The sequence below is a fragment of the Rhinolophus sinicus genome, chromosome 2, assembly GCF_057876585.1.
Source record: "Rhinolophus sinicus isolate RSI-liver-muscle chromosome 2, RSI-T2T, whole genome shotgun sequence".
NCBI classification, from domain to species: domain Eukaryota; kingdom Metazoa; phylum Chordata; class Mammalia; order Chiroptera; family Rhinolophidae; genus Rhinolophus; species Rhinolophus sinicus.
In genome coordinates this window covers 103494583-103515623 of record NC_142502.1, presented here as the reverse complement: position 1 = coordinate 103515623, position 21041 = coordinate 103494583, and the positions used below count along the sequence as shown (strand labels likewise).

The following is a 21041-nucleotide window of genomic DNA, read 5'->3' as shown; positions in this document are numbered from 1 at the left end:
GAATATTATTCAGCCATAAAAGGAAATCCTGCCATTTGTGACAATATGGATAGACCTTAAGGGCATTATGGCAAGTGAAATAAGTCAGAGAAAGACAAATTCTGGATTATTTCACTTATATGTGGAATCTAAAAAAAAAGAAAACAAAACCCAAACTTATAAAGAGCAGATTGGTGGTTGCCAGAGGTGGGGTGGGGGATGGAGGAAATGGGTCAAGATGGTCAAAAGGAACAAACTTCCAGTTATAAGAAGAGTAAGTCCTGGGGATGTAATGTGCAGCACGGTGACTATAGTTAACAATACTGTATTGTGTATTATTATGTTGAACCCAAAACTAATAGTGTTATGTATCAATTATAACTCAATTAAAAAAAAAAAGCACAAGATTACCAGGCAGCAAATATGCAGGAAAACGTATTTGAAAATTATTTGAAACTGACCCAGAACACAGATAATTAGCAAACAAGAAAATTAGTTATAGCATATTTCATACATTGAAAAGTAAAGACATAGAAGATATCAAAAAGAGACCTAAATTGAACTTCTGAGATGAAAAGCACACGTGAGAGATGAAAAATACACTGGATGGGATAAACAGCAGCTTAGGCACTGCAGAACAAAAAAGATTAGTGAACTTGAAGGAATAGCAATAGAAACTATACAAAATGAAAAACACAAGAGAAAAAAAATAATCCAACCAAACCAACCAACCCACCCACCTTCAACAGTAAGCTGTGGGGCTACTGTGACGCAAAGGGAGAGTAAGGAAAGCACTGCTCTTTACAATAGATCAATAAATCATACAAGTAACCGCAATGACCAACCCAGTAGCGAAGTGTACTCCTAATGCTTCGATTCTGTTCAACATTTCCCACAAAAAGGAGGTAGGGCTTCTTAAAGAGATGGATGATTCCAGGTTTGGACAGGAAATGTACAAGATGGGCCTGAAACATCTTGACGTACCAAATAATAAAGAAAACTGTCAATGACCTTATGCGGATCTGACTCAAGTAAGAATAAAAAAACTGTAAGAAAAAATAAAAAGTATGAAATATCTGGAGACTGAAACATTGACTAGATACCAGATGACTAAGAAATTGGTCCCAATTTTGTTAGGTATGATTGTGTTGAGATTATATTTTAAAAGACTCCTTGTCTTTTGGAGATACATTCTAAAATAGTTATAGATGAAATAATATATCTAAGATTGGCCACAAAACAATCATGGCTATGAGTTGATAATGCCTGAAATGGGTAATGGGTTCTGTGGGAATTCATTCAACTATTCTATTTTTATTTACATGAAATATACCAAAACAGAATTTAAAAAAATGCAGATTGTTTAACAAACAAACCAACCAGTTTTTAAGTTTTCTTATGTTCCTAACTTCAATTTTAACTTTTATTTGATGAGAAAAGCACTGCAATTTGGCAACAATGTTTTAATTTGTAGGCAGTGATATTAAAATGACCAAACATTTAGTAGTTTAAAACACAAAAAGAATTGAATAAAACATCAAAAGGATATATGAAAAAATATTTCTTGGGGAGATGGTATAAAGAAAAAACCAAAGGGCTGAAAACTAATTAAGAGCCACATTTAGAGTACATTTTGAACAATAGGAGCTAACAAGAGGCAAAATACACAGTAGAAAAGAAAAAGCATCCTAAGACATAGTAGGTAACATAGGTGGCCAATAATGGCACTCCCTGGCTAACATCAGTATTATATATAGACCAGTTGGTCCCTTCTTTCTTAATTACTCCCTTCCCCTTACCATCTATGGAAGTAGAATGAACCAATTTATATTGAAGTCTACATAACTTTCTAGCTCAGGGTCCTTTATATTTCAATATGAGAAAGGACAGTGCTCCAGGGAAAGCAGTATACAAAGGAAAAAACAGATATCTGTATATAGTTCCATGCAGGTATGCCTGTGTTGTGAAGAGATTAGGGGCAGGAGAATGACATAAGCCACTAACCCTTAACTCAGTGCTGAGTTTTATCCTTTTCAATCTCTAGTGGCAAATAATGGAGCAGCCAGGAGAGCTGAGTTAAGTAGGAGGAAGGGCAGAGAGAAATGGCTAAGGACAAAGGGAAAAATTAATAAAATAGGGATTTAGTGGATAGAAACTACACAGAAACCGGCTGGTAAGGTAATGTTTGGAAAGTATCTTGGAACTTGAAAGTGAAATAAATATACTAAGACACTTCAATGATTTAAAAAAAGCCTTCTTGCTTTGGGTCAGATAAAATCACTCAGCATTACTGAGGAGACCATTTAGAAAATTTTTACAGTTTTATCTGTAACCTTCCCAAGTTAGTAGAGAAATTTGGTACAATGACAAATATAATGAAATCAAATAACGGGTACAATTTAATGGCCATCATGAGATCCTGTGTATGTTTTTATTTCTTGGTTAGTCATAATAATTTGCACACACACACACACACACATCTAAAAAGTGACCATAATAGACACAAGATGCTGTTTTAAAATGCAATTAATTCTGGGTGGCCAGTTAGCTCAGCTACTTAGAGCATGGTGCTGGTGGCACCAAGGTTGCTGGTTCGATCCCCACATGGGCCACTGTGAGCTGCGCCCCAGCCCCGAAAATAAATACATTTTAAAAAAGGATGATTCTTCTAGCAGCTTTCCTTAGAGATCGAGGGTATGTGATTTTTACTTCTTCAAGGAAATAACTCACAACTAACTTCAGAATGATACATAAAATCTTTTCACATTATCACCTATTCTCTGCTTTCTCATCCTCTCTTGCTTCTCTGTTCCAATCTCTTACCATAGTCCACAAGATACTACAGAGCCGTATGTTGCCTGCCTCCTTAAAAAAGATCACTTGTAATTAAGAATGTATGTTAAGAGAAGCTAAACATGCAGGGAAATACAATGATATATGAAATGTCTTTCCTTTACATTTATATTAGGTTGGTGCAAAAGCCACTGTGGTTTAAAAGGTTAAAAAAAAAAAAATCACAAAAACCGCAATTACTTTTGCCCCAACCTAACAGTTTATGAACAGGTAGTTTTAGACTCTTCAGTCTTACTCAGAGTGGAGAGTCTATCTTTTGTTCTGAAAAATGTGATAGACTTTTATAAACATAGCTGTTCCAACAACCTTTCAATTAGCTCAGTGAATGTTGCTCTGGTATTAACTTGTAAAGAAAATCAGTTAAGGTTCCTTCCAACTCTAAAATTCTAAGAATGCAGATAAAAACATAAAACAAGTCAGTTTTTCATTATGACAGAATGTGAACAACCACACCTGTTTAGATTCTAAGCATTGACCTTGCATGCACAGCCTCTTCAATTTAGAGGCTTGGTAGATAATACAATGTGTTAAATTCTTGTTTACCCAGTATTTATCATGAAAAATTACTTCCATTAAAATTTCTGTGCTAATTGATAAAAATCATAGAACCTTTACTTAGTAACACAAGGCTATTTTCTAAAAACGTCCTTCTTTTGACTTTGGTTTGATGTGGCTGAACAGGGTTTGAAAAACCCTAAAGCAATACCCTGAAAAATCACAACTTGCAAAGACAGACATAATTCACATCTGTGTTCAGAAATTCACAAGAAAGTAATTTGATTATGGTTTGCCTTGAGAAAAGAGACTAACGTTGTTTATACAAATCTGGTTCCTTTCTTTAGGATAAAGTTAATTTATGATTTATTTTCAAATAGATTCTTAAAAGGATACGTGTTCCATTAACTCCTGATATCTTAAAGTCATCTAGCAGTTGAACAACCATTTCTCTATTTGGATCATTAGGATCTGAATTGCGAACCTATAGTGGGAAAGAGATAGTATTCAGTAAAAGGAAAGCATGAAAATAAACCAAATGGCTTGGGAGAGGCTACCTGCAGCAAATATAACAAAAGATTAATTACTCCAAGAAAAACTCTTATAAAAATGTAGAGAAAAACATAGTAAAATTTTAATAGGCAAAATACTTAATTCACAAAAGGAAATACAACCAACAAAGACTATTGTCCTAAATCGACCGTTTTATTAATCAAAGCGTTACTCCCAAATTAACAGCTGATAACCAGGTCATGAGGAATTAAGGTACTTTTGTAGGATGCAATCAACTACAGCACTAACCACACTGTTACTCAGTTGACATATTTCACCCATAGAAAAACTTTCTCAATGAAGGAAGCAGTACATTAATTTGCTTTTGGGCACAAGCTCCTTATCTTGTTGGACTGGCACTTTGAAAAGTACTTCCTTAGACCTCTCCTGGTCTAACATTGTCTCTTTACAAATGGAAAATCTTCTGTGTTTCCCCAAAAATAAGACCTAGCCGGACCACCAGCTCCAATGTGTCTTTTGGAGCAAAAATTAATATAAGACCGGGTGTAATATAATGTAATATAGTGTAATATAATGTAATATAATACCAGGTATAACATAACATAACACTGGGTCTTATAATATAATACTGGGTCTTATATATAATATAATAAACATAATATAATATAACATAATATAATACTGGATCTTATATTACTTTTTACTCCAAAGACACATTAGAGCTGATGGTCCGGCTAGGACTTATTTTCGGGGAAACACGGTAAGGCTCAGAAGAAATAAAATGATGATTTGCAGGATATATTGGGACAGAGCTGATCCTAAAACCCAGGTTTTCTGAGTTTAAGCTCCTTTTACTACATTGACATCTTCCTAGTTTATAACAAACTTGAAAATAAGTGTTTAATAAATTTGCCCAAGTTTCCAGGTATAAAGGAATTAATAAATATAACGTCTATTTGTATAACATTTTAAAACATAAGACAGATATTATATATTTATTCACACAACTTTCCTTTTAACCATAGTAGGAACCATTCTGTGCTATCTGGCACATAAAACATGCTCAATAAACGTTTTCGTTTATTTGAAGGTTTTTTTGATGCATATATAGGGAAAATTCCCACGATAGCATATTCCACCAGTTCTCTACCACATGCACAGAATGTGTAAATACTGTCATCTTCCTCTACTTCTTTAGTAAATATTGGAACTTTACAGTAAAAATTAGCCATGCTAAAGAATGTACACTTGGTATGTCTTAATTCAATAAAACTCATTTTATTTAATGCTTTGCATTTCACACATATGCTCTAATACTCACTGATTTCAGCAACCGGATTTCATCTAGTGCTGTTTCAGTGTAATGTTCAGCACTTTTAACTACCTTCATGGCCACAAACTTCTTTCCCCTAAGAAACAAACATAGGCAATTAAGACTAAATGTCTTATCCTTACTTTAGGAGCTAAGGTTTAGCTATAACTGGGAGACAGTGACAAAAGTATCAATGCTGATTTCATGTTTCCCTATATTCAAACACAGGCTACTTCTATGGGATCACCTGCACCTCTTAATTAACTGGCCAGAGTTAATGTACAGGAAGAAGAAAATCTGTTCTTGGGGAAATGTCAGTCACCAAACATTTTCTCTACGTTAAAATCTACCTTAATGTCTCCTTGAATCCAAGTAAAACCATGAAATGGGGATAAATAGGTGGGAAACCCCACCAAATCAGAAGTATCCTATATATTTGTATGGTAAAAGCTAAAAGGTTAAAAGCTATAGTACTTTCCTGTAAGAAGCCAGAAGAAATACTTGGATGAAAACAGACTAATAAAAAATAAATTGCATAGAGAAATTACTGTCTCATCAAAGATAGACAGTATATATTTAGATAAACATCCAATGTTTAACTGCCTGTGATTTTCATGTAGAGAATAGTTTTAGGCTGTATGGCTGAGCAAATCTGTTAAAAAATATGTATATAAAAAAATAATTTCACATTAAGTTGGTCTACCGTGTTTCCCCGAAGGTAAGACCTAGCCAGACCATCAGCTCTAATGTGTCTTTTGGAGCAAAAATTAATATAAGACCAGGTCTTATTTTAATACGATATAAAACCGGGTCGAATGTAATACATTAATATAATACCGGGTCTTATATTAATTTTTGCTCCAAAAGATGCATTAGAGCTGATGGTCCGGCTAGGTCTTATTTTCGGGGAAACATGGTAGGACATCATCTAAAAATTCAACTCCTCTCCAGTGAGGAAAAACTATGAATTTACATACCATACTTTCATTAAATAGTTGTAATGCTTTGAATTTGGGAGTTCTAAGTGTCTTTCTGATGCTCCTTTAATTAAACTTTGTTCTCTAAGGTCTTCTTCACCAGAAAAAAGTCATTTGCCCAGAAACATAAAAATTATCAACTATAAAATTCTGATTAAAAAGTCAGTCTAGAGTTAGACTGAAGCCCAGATCATCTCTGGAAAATCAGGCAAAAACATTTAGGCATCCCCTAACTAATTATTTTCCAGGACCACTAAAACTTACTGAATATCCCATGATAACCACACTGTTGAAAAGTGTCCCCAGCCCAACTTTCGAATCACGTGATATCTCCCATTGAATAGATCTCCAATTTTCACCAGATGATAACCTCCTAGAAGAAACAACAGGAGGGAAACAGTCACTTAAGTAGTATGAAAAGGTATCTCACTCCCATTTTTCAACATCTATACACCTTATATCAAATAAAAATGGTTTCTTCTATACAATCAATTCAACAGAAGAAAAATTTAAGTCAAGTTAGCAACACAATATTATTGAGCTCATGTTACAAAAAAATAAATCTTAAGAGAATAAGATTAATGATTTAGAGTGAGCAAGTGGCGCTTTGCAGAACAATCAATAGCTACGTAAAAAAATGAGATGCCCTTAAACAACAATAAGGTTATGTGTCACAATATTCCTGCCCCTCAGTAATCCAACAGACTTATCTAAACATATAAATCTGTTTATAGTTACAGTCCCAGGATATTTTTTAGGTGGGAAAATCAATGAATTCCGTTTGCTAAACTTAAAAGAAAACAAAAACGTAAACAGGGTTTGCTTCTTTAAAATACAACACAAAGAAAACCAGAAGGCCTAAAAATCCTGCCAACAGTGGCAGGAATCAAGGTATTGTAAACACCTCTCTTTGCCCGCTGAGAAGAAGAGCCAAGTTCTTCTAGGTGGTAAGATACATTCTGTTATAAGTTCTACCTAAGAATACTAGAAAGTCTCATAAAGAAACAGAAGAGCTATCAGGCAACCTTATGACACAGTTTAAGTATCTATAATTCCATTTTAACTTACCTTAGCAATCATCACAATGAGGAAAAACTATGAAAAGCTGTTATGCAAAAGTCTACATACCAGATCTTATCACTGGTTACTTCTGGGTGATAGCAATAAAGATCGCTTTTATTTTCTTTTTGTTTAACATATTTCTGAAATTTTCTAAGGTAATTATGCACCATTATTTTTAAGGAGAAAAAAAGGTAAAAACAAATTTAATATAAAACTAAGCTTTAATAAATTAAGACACACTAAGAGGAAATACTACTTCCTATATACTTAGACCAAAAAATGCATTAAGCAGAAAGCATCGACACTGTTTACGATGAACAGACATTCAAATGAGAAACTGCATATACATGGATCATGGCTTACTTAGAATCTCCTTACAGAAAGCTTTACCTTTACAATAATCATTGGGATCTTCCTGCTCATCATCATCAGATCCCAGAATCTCCTCTTCCTGTTCCGGTAGATCACTTTCAGAGTGGGGAGCAGAGCCTCGGTGCTGAGTTTCAGATCTAAGAAACAGTAAAAACATGTTTAATCCAAATGGACAGAAGAAAAGGACTTTAAGAAAATTAAAGTCAATACACGATTAAATAAAATCTGGAAAAAATATGTAAAACTACAAAGGGAAAAATTACTTAAATTATAATATCCAAACATAGTCGTTGGTAAAACTATTAGATTTTCTTCCAGTTATTTCATTGTATTTTTATAAAAAATATATTTGTAATCACATACTATATGAAAAATCTGTATCCTGCTTCATAGTAAACTTTTTCCTTCAATCCTATGCAATCTCTTAAATCTTATATATTTCTTTTAGACGAAGGACCACTTACTGTAACACATTCTGCTCAGCTGGACATTTAACTTGTTTCTAATTTCTCACTACTAAAAATAAAGCTATTGAATATTTTTGGATAATCTTTATTCTGTATTTATAATAATTATTTCCCTAAAGCTAAACTACCAGATAAGGATAGAAACATTCTCCCTATTTATGTAGATCTCAGGACACACACAGACTGAGAGTGAAGGGATGGAAAAGGTATTCCATGCAAATGGAAACCAAAAGAAAGCTGGAGTAGTTATGCCTGTATCAGACAAAATAGACTTTAAAAGGAAGATTGTAATAAGAGACAAAGATGGTTGCTACATAATGATAAAGGGGTCAATAAAACAAGAAGATAGAACATTTTTAAGTATTTATGCACCCAACATAGGAGCACCTCAATATATATTACGCAAATATTAACAGAGCTAAAGGGAGAGAAATAGACAGCGATACAATAGTAGGAGACTTTATACCCCACTTAGATCAATGCCTAGATCATCCAGATGGAAAAATAAGGAAACAATGGCCTTACCTTGTTAGACCAGATGGATTTAACAGGTTATCTACAGATATTCCTTCCAAAGCCAACAGAATACACACTTTTAAGGATCACATGACACATTCTCCAGGACAGATCGTATGTGAGGCCACAAAACAAGTTTTAATAAATTTAAGAGGATTGAAATAACATCAAGCGCCTTTGACAATAATGGTATGAAACTAGAAATTAATTACACAAAGAAACTGGAAAATTCACAAAATATGTGGAGATTTAACATGCTACGGAACAACCAATGGGTCACAGAAGAAACCAAAAGAGAAAAAAAACAATTACCTTGAGGCAAATGAAAATGGAAATATACCAAAACTTATGGGATACAGAAAAGCAGTTCTAAGAGGGTAGTTCATAGCAATAAATGCCTACCTCAAGAAACAGGAAGTCTCAAATAAACAATATACCTTTATACCTCAAGAAACTAGGGGACAAAAACCAAACAAAGCCCCCACTCAGCAAAAAGAAGGAAATAGCAAAGATTAGAGCAGAAATAAATAAACAGATACTAAAAAAGACAATAGAGAATATCAATGAAACTAAGAGCTGGTTCTTTAAAAAGATAAAATTAAGCTTTTAATTACATTTATCAAGAAAAAAAGTGAGAGGACTCCAATATATAAAATCAGAAATGAAAGAGATGTTCCAAATGATAACAGAAACACAAAGGATCATAACAGACTACTATGAACACAACTACACACTACCAAATTGAACAACCTAGAAAAATGGATTAATTCCTAGAAACATACAACCCACCAAACATGAGTCATGATGAAATAGAAAATGGAACAGACCAATTACCAGTAAGGAGATTGAATCAGGAATCAAAAACCTCCCAAAAAACAAAAGTCCAGGACCAGATGGCTTCCCTGGTGAATTCCACCAAACATTCAATGAATTATTATTAATCCTTCTCAAACTCTTCCAAAAAATAGAAGAGAATGGACCTCTACAAACTCATTTTAAAAGGCTAGCGCTACCCAACCAGACAAGGATGCTACAAGAAAAGAAAGGCCAATATCCCTAACGAATATAGATGCAAAAATACTCAACAAAATATTAGCAAACTGAATTCAACAATACTTTAAAAGGATCATACACCATGATCAAATGGAATTTATTCGAAGGATGCAAGGATGGTTCAATATATCTCTGATAAACATAAATGCAAAAATCCTAAACAAAATATTAGCACATCAAATATAATACATTAAAAGGATCATACATCATGATTGGGTGTGGGGGGTTCATTCCAGGGATGCAAGGATCGTTCCATATCCACATATCAATCAATGTGAGACACCACATTAACAAAATGAAGCATAAACATCACATGATCATCTCAACAGATGTAGAAAAAGCATGTGACAATATTCAACATCCTTTATGATAAAAACTCTCAACAATGTGGGTATAGAGGGAACGCACCTTCAACATAATAAACATAATAAAAGCCACATATGATAAGCCCACAGCTAAAATCATACTCAATGGTGAAAAGTTGAAAGCCTTTCCTTTAAGATCAGAAACAAGAGAAAGATGCCCACTCTTGCCACTTCTGTTCAACATAGTACTGGAAGTCCTAACTAGAGCAACTAGGCAAGAAAAAGAAATAAAAGGTATCCAAACTGAAAAGGGAGAAGTAAAACTATTACTATTTGCAGATGACATATTATACATAGCAAATCCTAAAACTTGTTTTGTACTGGTCTCAGCCTATTAATAACCAATGTTATGGCTGAGCCAGGCTTTGTGGTTCTTATTATGATTGCAAGATTTTCAGTAATAATCACCGCAAACTTTGAAAAGACACAGGTTTCTCACTCACAGGCCCTGGAAATTACACAGCACACCTGGGACCACACAGTGAGGTCATGGGGAGTAGGTGGAGAGGAAGAGGGAGGGAGGAAAAAGGAAGCATGCACACACAGGGGTGGGGGGGTGGGGCTTGGGATGCTGCTTTTCACCGGGTTTGAGGGTGGGCGCCCAGGGATTCGGGGGCTCACTCTTTATTGGTGAATTTAAAAGCATAGAAAGAGAAAACAAACAAGTAGCCCCAAAGGTCAGTTACTGAAATAAGTCAAGATCTCTAAAACAAAGGAACCTTGGGGGGGGGGGGGGTGCAGGGGGACGCCCTGCCCAGGTCTTTATCTAGTTCTGTGGCTGGCAAGATAGCTGTCTTTGAGTGGATGCCTCTTTGAAATGAATGTCTTGGCAATCAAAGCTTAAGTCAGGTACTTATAGTATTGGGGGTAAAAAATTAGGGCTTACACTACATAAAGGTTGAAGTAAAGTTACCAAGTAATCAAAAGTGGATGTAGACAGACAACAACAAGTGAAGATGTGAAGAAACTGAAACCCTCATACACTGCTGGTGGAAATGAGAAATGGTGCAACAACTTTGCAAAACTGTCAGTTCCTCAAAATGTTACACATTAGAATTACCATATAACCAAGTAATTCTACTTCTAGGTATATAGCCAAGAGAAATGAAAACATGTGCCCACACAAAAAATTGTGCATGAATGTCCACAACAGCATTATTCGTAATAGCCCCAAAATGGAAACAACCCAAATGTCCTTTCAACTGATGAACAGATAAACAAACGGTGGAACATCCATACGATAGATTACTGTTCATCCATAAAAAGGAATGAAATACCGACACATCCTACAACATGGATGAATCCTGAAAACATTATACTAAGTGAAAGAAGGTAGACACAAAAGACCACATGTATTATTCCATTTATATGAAATGTCCAGAATAGGCAAATTCATAGAGAAAGAAAGATTAGTGGTTGCCAGAAGCTGGAAGAAGGGTGTAAGGGTGAGTGACTGCTAACGGGCTTGGGTTTTTTGAGGGGTGGGTGGGTGATGAAAATGTTCTAAATTTAGATTGTGATACAACCGAGATCTTTGTGAATATACCGAATTGTACATTTTAGATAGGTGAATTTATGGTATGTGAAGTGTACCCCAAAAAAGCTGTTAAAAAACTGGATCTGAAACTAGTACTTTATTGGGAGCAAGGGGGAGAAACAGTGGAGGTAGCATAAGTAAATTAAATCTTCCTTAATCATAGCATGAATCGATGGTAATAGCTAAAGCTGATGAAACAACAAATAGCAATAAGTATGCTGAAGATGTGTATCTAAACAAAAGAACACGAAAGCAATACTGCTATAGGTCATTTATATCTCAATAAAAAAACCCTACAAAAGAACAATCCACAAAGAAACAGGTAAAAGTAGTTGCCTTAGGAAGTACACCTTTGACTGGGGAAAGGGAGGGACAGAGAACCGTGTAGCTTTTAATTACAAAGGTTGCCACTCTCTTTTTTTAAACCAAGAGAGATAATCTCTTCGAACAACCTGGAAACATAAACATCCAACAAGAGGGCTGGGTAAATTTATTGGCTGTATAAATGATCTTCATTTATGTAAAAATTGATTACCAATTTGTTCATTTGAGGTAAAAATTGTAATTGCTAAAATGATCACTGACTTGTACCCCTTAATCAATACATTCCACTTTGAATGTTTACTATACTTGAAAATGTTTCTACTCAATGAACTTCTAGAGTATCCATTACTATTTTTTTTCTTTTTTTTTAGAAATTTATCACATTGCCAGATTCTTCCATTGTCTTCAAGCATAAGAGTCTTGTCTGGGTGTTTTCCCCAAGACCTCCCTCTTAGAGCCCTCTGACCTCTGGCTCCAGTTAAGATTTTCCAAAACACAACATAAATGATAACAAAGACACTGTACACCAAACACTTGCAGAAAAGGAAGGAGTTAGCATTACTCCTTCATCTGCATAGTCCCAATAAGATTAAGTTACCGGTATCAGGGAATCCATGGCAATTCACATTAAGTGGAAAAAGAAAATAGATTTTCCTCTATATGAATTGATCATAAGGCCTTAAATTCTACAGACACATGTGCCCTTTTGTCTCCCCTCTTCCAGAAGCTCAGTGCCAATCATTTATCATGTATCATGAGAGACATTATAACATGGCGGGTAAGAGCATGGACTCCGTCATAACTCGTCTATGGTCAAATCTTGGCTTCGCTACTTACTTCCTGTGTGATCTTAGGCAATTAACTTAATTAACCTCTGAGTCTATTTCCTTTTCCATAAAGTCATAAAAATAAAAGCACCAAGTTTATAAGGTTGCTGTTAACATTAAATGAGTTAGTTCCCACAAAAAGCTTAGAATAGTGTCTGGCAACAAGTGCTATTATTATTATTTCATATAGAGAAGTTTGGATAGTTTCTTTGGACTGGAGTTCTTGACTGGAGCTTTTCTCTGATTCTCTGATATTAACAAATACTGGCAGCTAGTCTGAGGAATGCAATTTAAAAATTTTGGGAGAAAGGAACCAATAACAGTACCAGCATTTATCCTAATTACAATTAATTTCAAGATATGATACATTTTTAGATACAAGTATTCGGGACTTAGAAAATACTTGGAGGTTCTTTTTCACTTTCCCTTTTAGAGTGGCACTTCTTGTCATGACTGAATCACCACCACCTCTAGAATCCTCTCATATTTAGCAGGAACATCACTTATTAGGACACTAAAAGCCATAACACACTCATTCTATCCCTATTCCTGTCAATAAGTAAGGGATCTTATTCTGTTGCTTGCCTTTTAAAAAAAATATATATTTAAGTGATTTCAGTGAAGTTTCTTGTGTGATTATGTACATGAAAGCACTGTGACAACGACAGATGGGGCTTTTCCTTATTATAAAGTAGCTCCTTATCTACTGCTCCTCTGTCTGTGCCTGGTGCTTATCATACACCAGCCAGGAAACAATTCCGTTGCTTCTCTCAAGGAAGAGCATTTGTTCACTACAAGTAGGGAAAAAAATAAATAAATAACAGGAAGAAAAGAAAAAGTCTGAACTTTATTATGTAATTTCCCACCAAAGTATTTCATTTAGAGATCTCCAACTCATTCATGACCGTGCAATTATTTGAAGGTACAATAATCTTAAAATATCCCTTGACTTCAAATTATTACATTTTGCCTAAATCCTTACAGAAAAGACAGTTTCTGCATTCTAAAGGAATAGAGTTTAGAAATTCCAATTATAAACATGTTGTTATCTCCCGTCCCAAAAGGTGGATCAGATTTAAAAGTAACATGTTTTAAGCCACAAAAACATCAACTATAAAAACTGCATACAACATCTAAATACTTTTCAAATTAGTCTGATACCAAAAAGACCAAATCTCCTTGTTTTAGGCTAATTCAAAACCACAAGGATATTCAAGTCCACCGCTGCTTTGTATAATAAGTACATGCACAAATGAGGAAAAGTTATTTTGAGTATTTTACCCAAAGACACAGGAATATAGAGAAAGATTGTACTGCTGATCCAGAAATAAAGCTATCACTTCCTGTCTAGTTCTTTATGTGCTACTGAGAATAGCAGTCCAGGAAGAGAAAGTGTGCAACAAAAGCAAAACTTGTTTTCCCATTTGGGCGACAGAAAAGCCTTCAGGTTCAATGCATTCACAAGTGCTAATGTAGTTTTCTAATTTAATCAAAGGGGGTGTGCACTATAATAGAATAGCAGAAAAGTTTCACCTTAAAAACTATTCAAAAACTAGATTCCAATAACCATGTGCTTAAATTTCCCATTACATTCCAAATACTATACAATATGAAGTGCACAGCACCATCTTGAATACTCGCATCAAAATGTTTAACTGAAACCCAATCAATCTTTTAATCCTGGCTTCCAGTTTAAAGGAAATACAAGAGAGACTGAGGAACAAGTTAAAGAATGCCATGAGGATACAGACAAATCCAGAGTGTGGGATATTTTACAAGACAATTGGCCCGACCTCTTGCAAACAACAATGGTATAAGGGGGTGGGAGAGTGAGCGGAAGGAGTTTTAGATGAAGAGATAAAGAAACATGTACACCCAAGATATAGTATGAAAACCTTAATTGAACCATGAGGTTTAATTAAGGTAACTGGCAAAATATGAATATAAACTGGCTGCAAGCCATTATTAATCATAATACTATTACCACAGCTAAGAAAAATATGTAAAACATCTTGATCTTAGCAATAGCAACTGAAGTACATACTTAGTATAGTGTCTGGTATTTGCAATTGACTTTCAAATAGTTCAGTCAAAAATAAAAGTATTTATATACACACATTTAAGCAATACATCCAGGTGGCTGAGTATACAAGTGTTTACTGTACTAGTCTTCCAACTTTTCTGTATTTTTGAAATTTCTCATGATAAAAAACTGTGAAAAAGGATTAGGGTCAAATCAAACTCTTTGTGCTTTTTATTATATGTATTTTATTAAATATTTTATAACATGAATATTCTATACACATGCATTTTTTATTTCTAATGTGTTGGAACTTTAGGTTGTCTCTGTGATTAACAACTTCAAACATTAAAAAAAATGAAGATACACAGAAAAGCATTAAATCTATTTTCTTGACATGAAAATAAATAAAGTGATTAATAATTTTCTCGTGGCTAATGGAAATCTAGTAAAGGCAGTTATGAATTCCATTTACATAAACCACCAAATAGAATGTCAAAGGAAAGATTTCCTTTTATAAAGCATATATTTGCTCAAGAATGAAGAGTGTTTTCTTTGTCATCTGATCAGTTAGATTTAGTAAGCAGGTAGAATACCTGTATAACATTAGTTTTTCTTTGGCACCACCAATCTGAAACTACACTATAATTTTCATGAGTACAAACTGTGTCTTGTTCATTTTTGTTTTGCACACTGATAAATGTTTACTGAATTGGATAGACTTATTTTCTTTGGCCCTGTTAATAAATTATAACCAGCCTTCAATTTTACATCAAGGTGTCATTTTACTTACTGATTTGATGAAAAGGAATGCTTTCTTATGGACTTCATTTTAATGTTTCTCCTAAGGCCCGTCATCTACCGTGTTTCCCCGAAAATAAGACCTGGTTTTATATTAAGGTTTGCTCCAAAAGACGCATTAGGGCTTACGTTCAGGGGCTATCATCCTGAAAAATCACGCTAGGGCTAATTTTCCAGTTAGGTCTTATTTTCGGGGAAACATGGTACTCTCTACCTAATTTTCCTGGTTCCATCACCGAACAGGGGCTTCAGCCATGGACGCTGCTTCCTAATGCTGGTCTATCACTTCCCATCACCTGGGTCCAGTTTTCCTGGCCAGGGTAATAGCAACTAACATATTAACAGCATGATGAGGCAGAGGGCGTCAGAGGCCTTTAAAAAATTCTTCAGTATAAGTTAGTACTCAGAATTTGGATCTACAAACTAACTTTTAAACTTTTGGTCAAAGTTAAAATCCTCACCTTAGAGGTAGATGTTTTAACAGTAATAAAATGGTTAGTAAGAGAAAAAAAGCTATATAATAAAGGAAATGAGAAATTGAGACCATTTTTTCCCTAATACATTGACAAAAATTAAAGATATTAAAATTAAAAATGCTAACAAAATAAAATGTTAGTACATACTCATACCCACAGTATGCAAGTAAACTGGTTTACTATTTTGAGGACAGTTTGCAATTTACATCAAATGGTAAGCTGTGTATTAAATGGGTATAACATTTGACCAGAATTCTATTACTAGAAATCTATCCTATAGAATATTTACTTAACAGCAAAATATAAATAAAAAATATGTTTAAGAATATTTTAGCTCTATTTGTAACACTAAAAAATTGGAGATAATTTAAATGTTAATACTTAAAATGAAATTAAGAAGATTGGGAAAGATTTGCATGTAAACTCAGGAGATATCCATAATAACTATGCTGAGACAGGGTTTATATCATTTTTATGGGAGAAAAAACAACCCATACACTAATATGGATGTGTTTTTAAGTACATGAAGTACACAATGCCTGTTAGCCAACCTGTGCTTTCTCAAGGGAGAGAAAGGGTGGATGGGGGTTGAAGTTTTTTTTTAATTCTTTATATACGTCTCTGTATTTTATGGGCAAAACAAAACAGTACAAAAAAGACACAATACTCTCTCCCGTTGCCTCAGAAATCAATGTAAAAGCTAAAACTCTAAAACTTCCGGACCAAAACTTACGAAATTATCTTCACAACCTTAGGGTAGGCAAATATTCCCTAAAACACAAAAGACACCAATAGAAGGAAAAAATTAAGGAAAAAAACAAAACACTGGACTTTGTTAAAATTAAAAAGCTGTTTTAGAAAAAGATACTTTTAAGATATAGAAAATACAATACATATATCTGACAAAGGAATTGTATCAAGAATATGAAAAACTTTTTACAACCCCACAACAAGTCAAACAACTCTGCATATGGGCAAAATGTTTGGACTTCATTGAAGAAGACATCCAAGCAGGCAGTAAGCACGTCCAGCATTTAGTCATCAATGAAAAATAATTTAAGTAAAAATTAAAATCAAATGTGGAATGACTGAAATTCTCATACACTGTTGGTGGTAATATTAAATGGGAGTCATTTTGCAATTAGCAGTTTTATATAAAATTAAACAGAATGTAACTGTATTCCAGCAATTCTAATCCTAGAGAAACAAAAAGACACGTCCACTCATAGATTTTATACATGAATTCATAGAAATTGTTCATAATAGCCCCGGACAGAAAAACCCACAGGTGTCCAATGGAGAAGACATTAACAAACTGAGGTATATTCATGCAATAGACTGGTATTCAACAATAAAAAGAAACAAACTACTAATATATGCAACAAACACAACGGATCTCAAAATCATTATGCTGAGCAAAAGCTAGACACTAAGGAGTACATGCTCTATGTTGACCAGCCAAACGAATCCCTACAGTGACAGAAAGAAGACTGGCGGTTGCCTAGGGCCAGATGGGGAGGGTGAGACTGAATGTAAAGACACACACATTGCAAGTTCCTGCAGTGATGAAAATGTTCTAGCCTTGACTGGGGTATTGGTTACATGGATGCATACTGACTGTACTCTTAAAATGAGTTCATTTTATTGTTTGTAAATCACACCTCAATAGAGTTGGTTTAAAAAGGCACAGTACAGTAATCCCTTTACCAGCAGAGATACAGTCCAAGACCCCTAGTGGGTGCCTGAAACTGGGACAGTATCGACCCCTACATATACTATGTTTTGTCCTATACATACATACCGATTATAAAGTTGAATTTACAAATTAGGCACAGTGAGAGATGAACAATAACTAATAATAAAGTAGAACAATTATAATATACTATAATAAAAGTTAATGGCTTTGGGGCAATTATTAAGTAAAACAAGGGTTACTTGAACACAAGCATTGTAATACCACAAGAGTCGACCTAATATTAATAACTGAGATGGCTACTAAGTGACTAAAGGGCGATACACTGGACAAAGGGATGATTCACGCCCTGGGCTGAATGGAATGGGATAGTGTGAGATTTCATCATGCTACAATTTAAAATTTATGAATCGTTTATCACTGGAATTTTCCATTTAGTATTTTCAGACCATGACTGATTGCAGGTAGAAACCGCAAAAAGCAAAACTGTGGATAAGGGGGGTACTACTATATTGCCTTCCTTCTGTTTTTAATAGAAATTAAAGCTATCCCTGGATTAATCCAAAGCTAACGAATTAAGATTCTCTTTGCTTACTGCGAGTTCTTTACATCCGGCCAATGGCAGCAAACTAACAGCTCTTCCTAAGGAAAGGTCCTGGAATGGAGCAGTAATACCAGCAATAGAAACAAAGGGGCACTAATAGCAGAGCTGGAGGAAATCTACTGCCTATTTTCGTAATTACTATTATATTGCAGTTATGTAAGCGAACGTCCTTGTTCTAAAGGCATACATGAGTATTTAGGGGCAAAGGGGCACAATGTCTGTAACTTACACTCAAATAGTTCACAAAAGAAGGTTTTTTTCAAGCATCCACATTTTCTATTCATGTGACTGAGCTGGCAACACAAACTTCTGTAGAGCCTGCTTATTTTCTGGAAGGCCCACCCACATGTATGAAAAAGAACCACTAGATGGCACTCTGTGATCTCCTAATCCCAGCAGCCATGGGTTTCCACAGGCATTTTAGACAATCATCCTTAACAAATAAAAACTGGTGATCTTTAATAAAGCACCAATATTAGGCAACCACTACACTCAAAATAGATGTTTTCACAATGGCCTACAAGGCTTTACGTGATCTAACTTCAATGCCCTCCAAATCCATCCATCTCTCTGACCTTACCGCTTTAGGTCTATTAAGTGCTGCCTTTTCAGAGAACCTTCCTGACCCTGCCATATGAAACAGCAGCTGGTTGCATGCCCTCCCCTACCCCCTTTGCCCTGCTTTATTTTTCTTTAGCACTTGACATTTTATTGTCTTCTCTCCACACTCCCAGAATATAAGTTTCACGAGGACAGACTTTATGGTGCTCACTGCAGTATCCCAAAAGCCTAGAGAAGGTACTACCTCCTCTTTCATCTTTGGCTGTGACCCGTCACTCTGCACGTGAAGTTCATGACACTCCCACCCCCGACCAGTACTCTAATGGAACTAGAAGGTGAAGAGATTCCAATGTCAAGCACTGATAAGTGGAAGAAAGTCATCAAGAGATTTAAGCAGCAGTCATCCTACAAAAGCAGTGCTTTAGAAAATTCTTTTGGCAAGAAGGTGGTAAAATGTAGCAGGACTGGAAAGCAAAGAGATTGCAGGAGACACTGCAGAGGTACTTACTGACAATGGCAGGCGACTTAGGTTTGATTGTGGCTCCCTAGTTTACCAGAGCTCTGTGACTTTAAATAAACAATCAATATTAATTCAAGAAGCTCTTTGTGCCTCAGTTGCCCAGCGTGTAAAATGAGGGCAGGAAAAATATCTACGTCATAGGGATCATAAAGTTATGATTATCCTATGCTTAGTATAGTGCCTGATACATAAATTTTAGCATTCCATGTAGGAAATAAGGGAAAAACAAATATTTGTTCATTTATTCAACTTATTTTTGAGTGCTCTATAGGTACATCAGGCACTTTTCCAGGCACTGGAAATGCAGCCATGAGCGAACAAAAGAGCCCTCGGTCACACTGTTTACATTCTAGCATGAGGTGACAAAAATTAGTCCTGATTTATCTGCATCTATCTAGTTTGCGCTGGTGAATAGCTAAAGTTGGGACAGCAAAGTCCTACCTTAACGTCTCTCAGGGAGCTACACGTTCTATAATGTCAGGCTATGAGAAGGCCTATATAAAGAAAAACTAAGTAGGGTAAAGGAACAGTAAGCTGACCTTATTTTAAATAGGGTTGTGGCACTTTAGTAAAGAGGTGAGAGATGTTGGGAGTTTCATCTGAAATGATTCAAAATAAAACTGAAATTCAGGAGGAAGAACCGCTCTGAACATACTGTGTTTTAGGGTCAAGATGACTGAGCTCTGGCTACAAAAGACAAACTAAAAGCTGACTGGAAATAGTACCTTAGAACCCCTTACACGTAAACTTAGTCTTTTTCTTTCTGCCTTGAGGAATGAAGAATTGCAGCCCTCCTAACGCAGAGAACTATCTTCTAGGGGCTACTCAGATGTTACGGGGTGAAATGTGTCCCCACCAAAAAGACGCATGGGAACCCTGACCTCCAGTACCGCAGAAGGCGGCCTTATTTGAAGACAGGATCTCTACAGAGGTAATTAAAAGTTAATATGAGGTTATTGGGATGAGCCCTAATCCAATATGACTGATGTCCCTATGAAAAGGGGCAGTTTGGACACAGACTGAGACACGCATAGAGGGCAGATGCTGCAGTGACAGGGAGAAGACAACAAATCTTCAAGCCAAGGAGGGAGGTCGGAAACAGATCCTCCGCTCACAGCCCTCAGAAGGGACCAGCCGTGCTGACACCTTGATCTCCGACTTCCAGCCTCCAGAACTGGGAGACAATACATTTCTGTTGTTTCAGTCACCCAGTTTGTGGCACTTTGTCATGTAACCCTAGCAAACGAATTCGGACTGGATAAAAATCCTATCTGTATACTTATCTCCCTTAAGAGATCATAAGTCCCTTGAGGGGAAAGGCACAGCCAGTGCCTTAGTCAGCTTTGTGTCGCTGCTGGAGTACCTGATCTCATGCAAAACTTCGTAAGATACTATTTTAAGTTCCTGCACCTACAAACAGTGTAGCTCAATGAATGCTGAATTTCCCCCACCACCTTTTCCATATATATTTTTCCGGACAGATAATTTCTTTCTTTTGCAAACTGAACTTAACTTCTGAGACATACTCAAGTAGTAATCGCAGCTCAGTAATCTTCAACTGGAGCTAGGTTTTGGCAACATCAAAATTAAAATTTGAGTGCCTCAATTTATCAGGTGTTATATACAAATAATTAAACTCTCCCTGATCTTCAGGCAACTGTACTCCAAAGTGTACCCGATACAGACACCTAGATAGGAAATACCAACAGAGGAG

The 21041-nt window shown here is 35.5% G+C and overlaps 1 protein-coding gene across 3 annotated transcripts in view; it reads right to left on the bottom strand.

Moving 5' to 3' along the window:
- The window catches only part of SRPK1 (SRSF protein kinase 1), a 64468-nt gene that overhangs the window by 33616 nt on the left and 9811 nt on the right, over positions 1-21041 (bottom strand). For all 3 annotated transcript variants that reach the window (XM_074332855.2, XM_019738815.3, XM_074332854.2), the window contains 4 exons: positions 7582-7700; positions 6394-6502; positions 5162-5249; positions 3724-3811 (listed from right to left, as the gene is read on the bottom strand). In XM_074332855.2, the coding sequence (XP_074188956.1) occupies positions 3724-3811; positions 5162-5249; positions 6394-6502; positions 7582-7700 (404 nt within the window). The remainder of the gene's footprint in view (positions 1-3723; positions 3812-5161; positions 5250-6393; positions 6503-7581; positions 7701-21041) is intronic.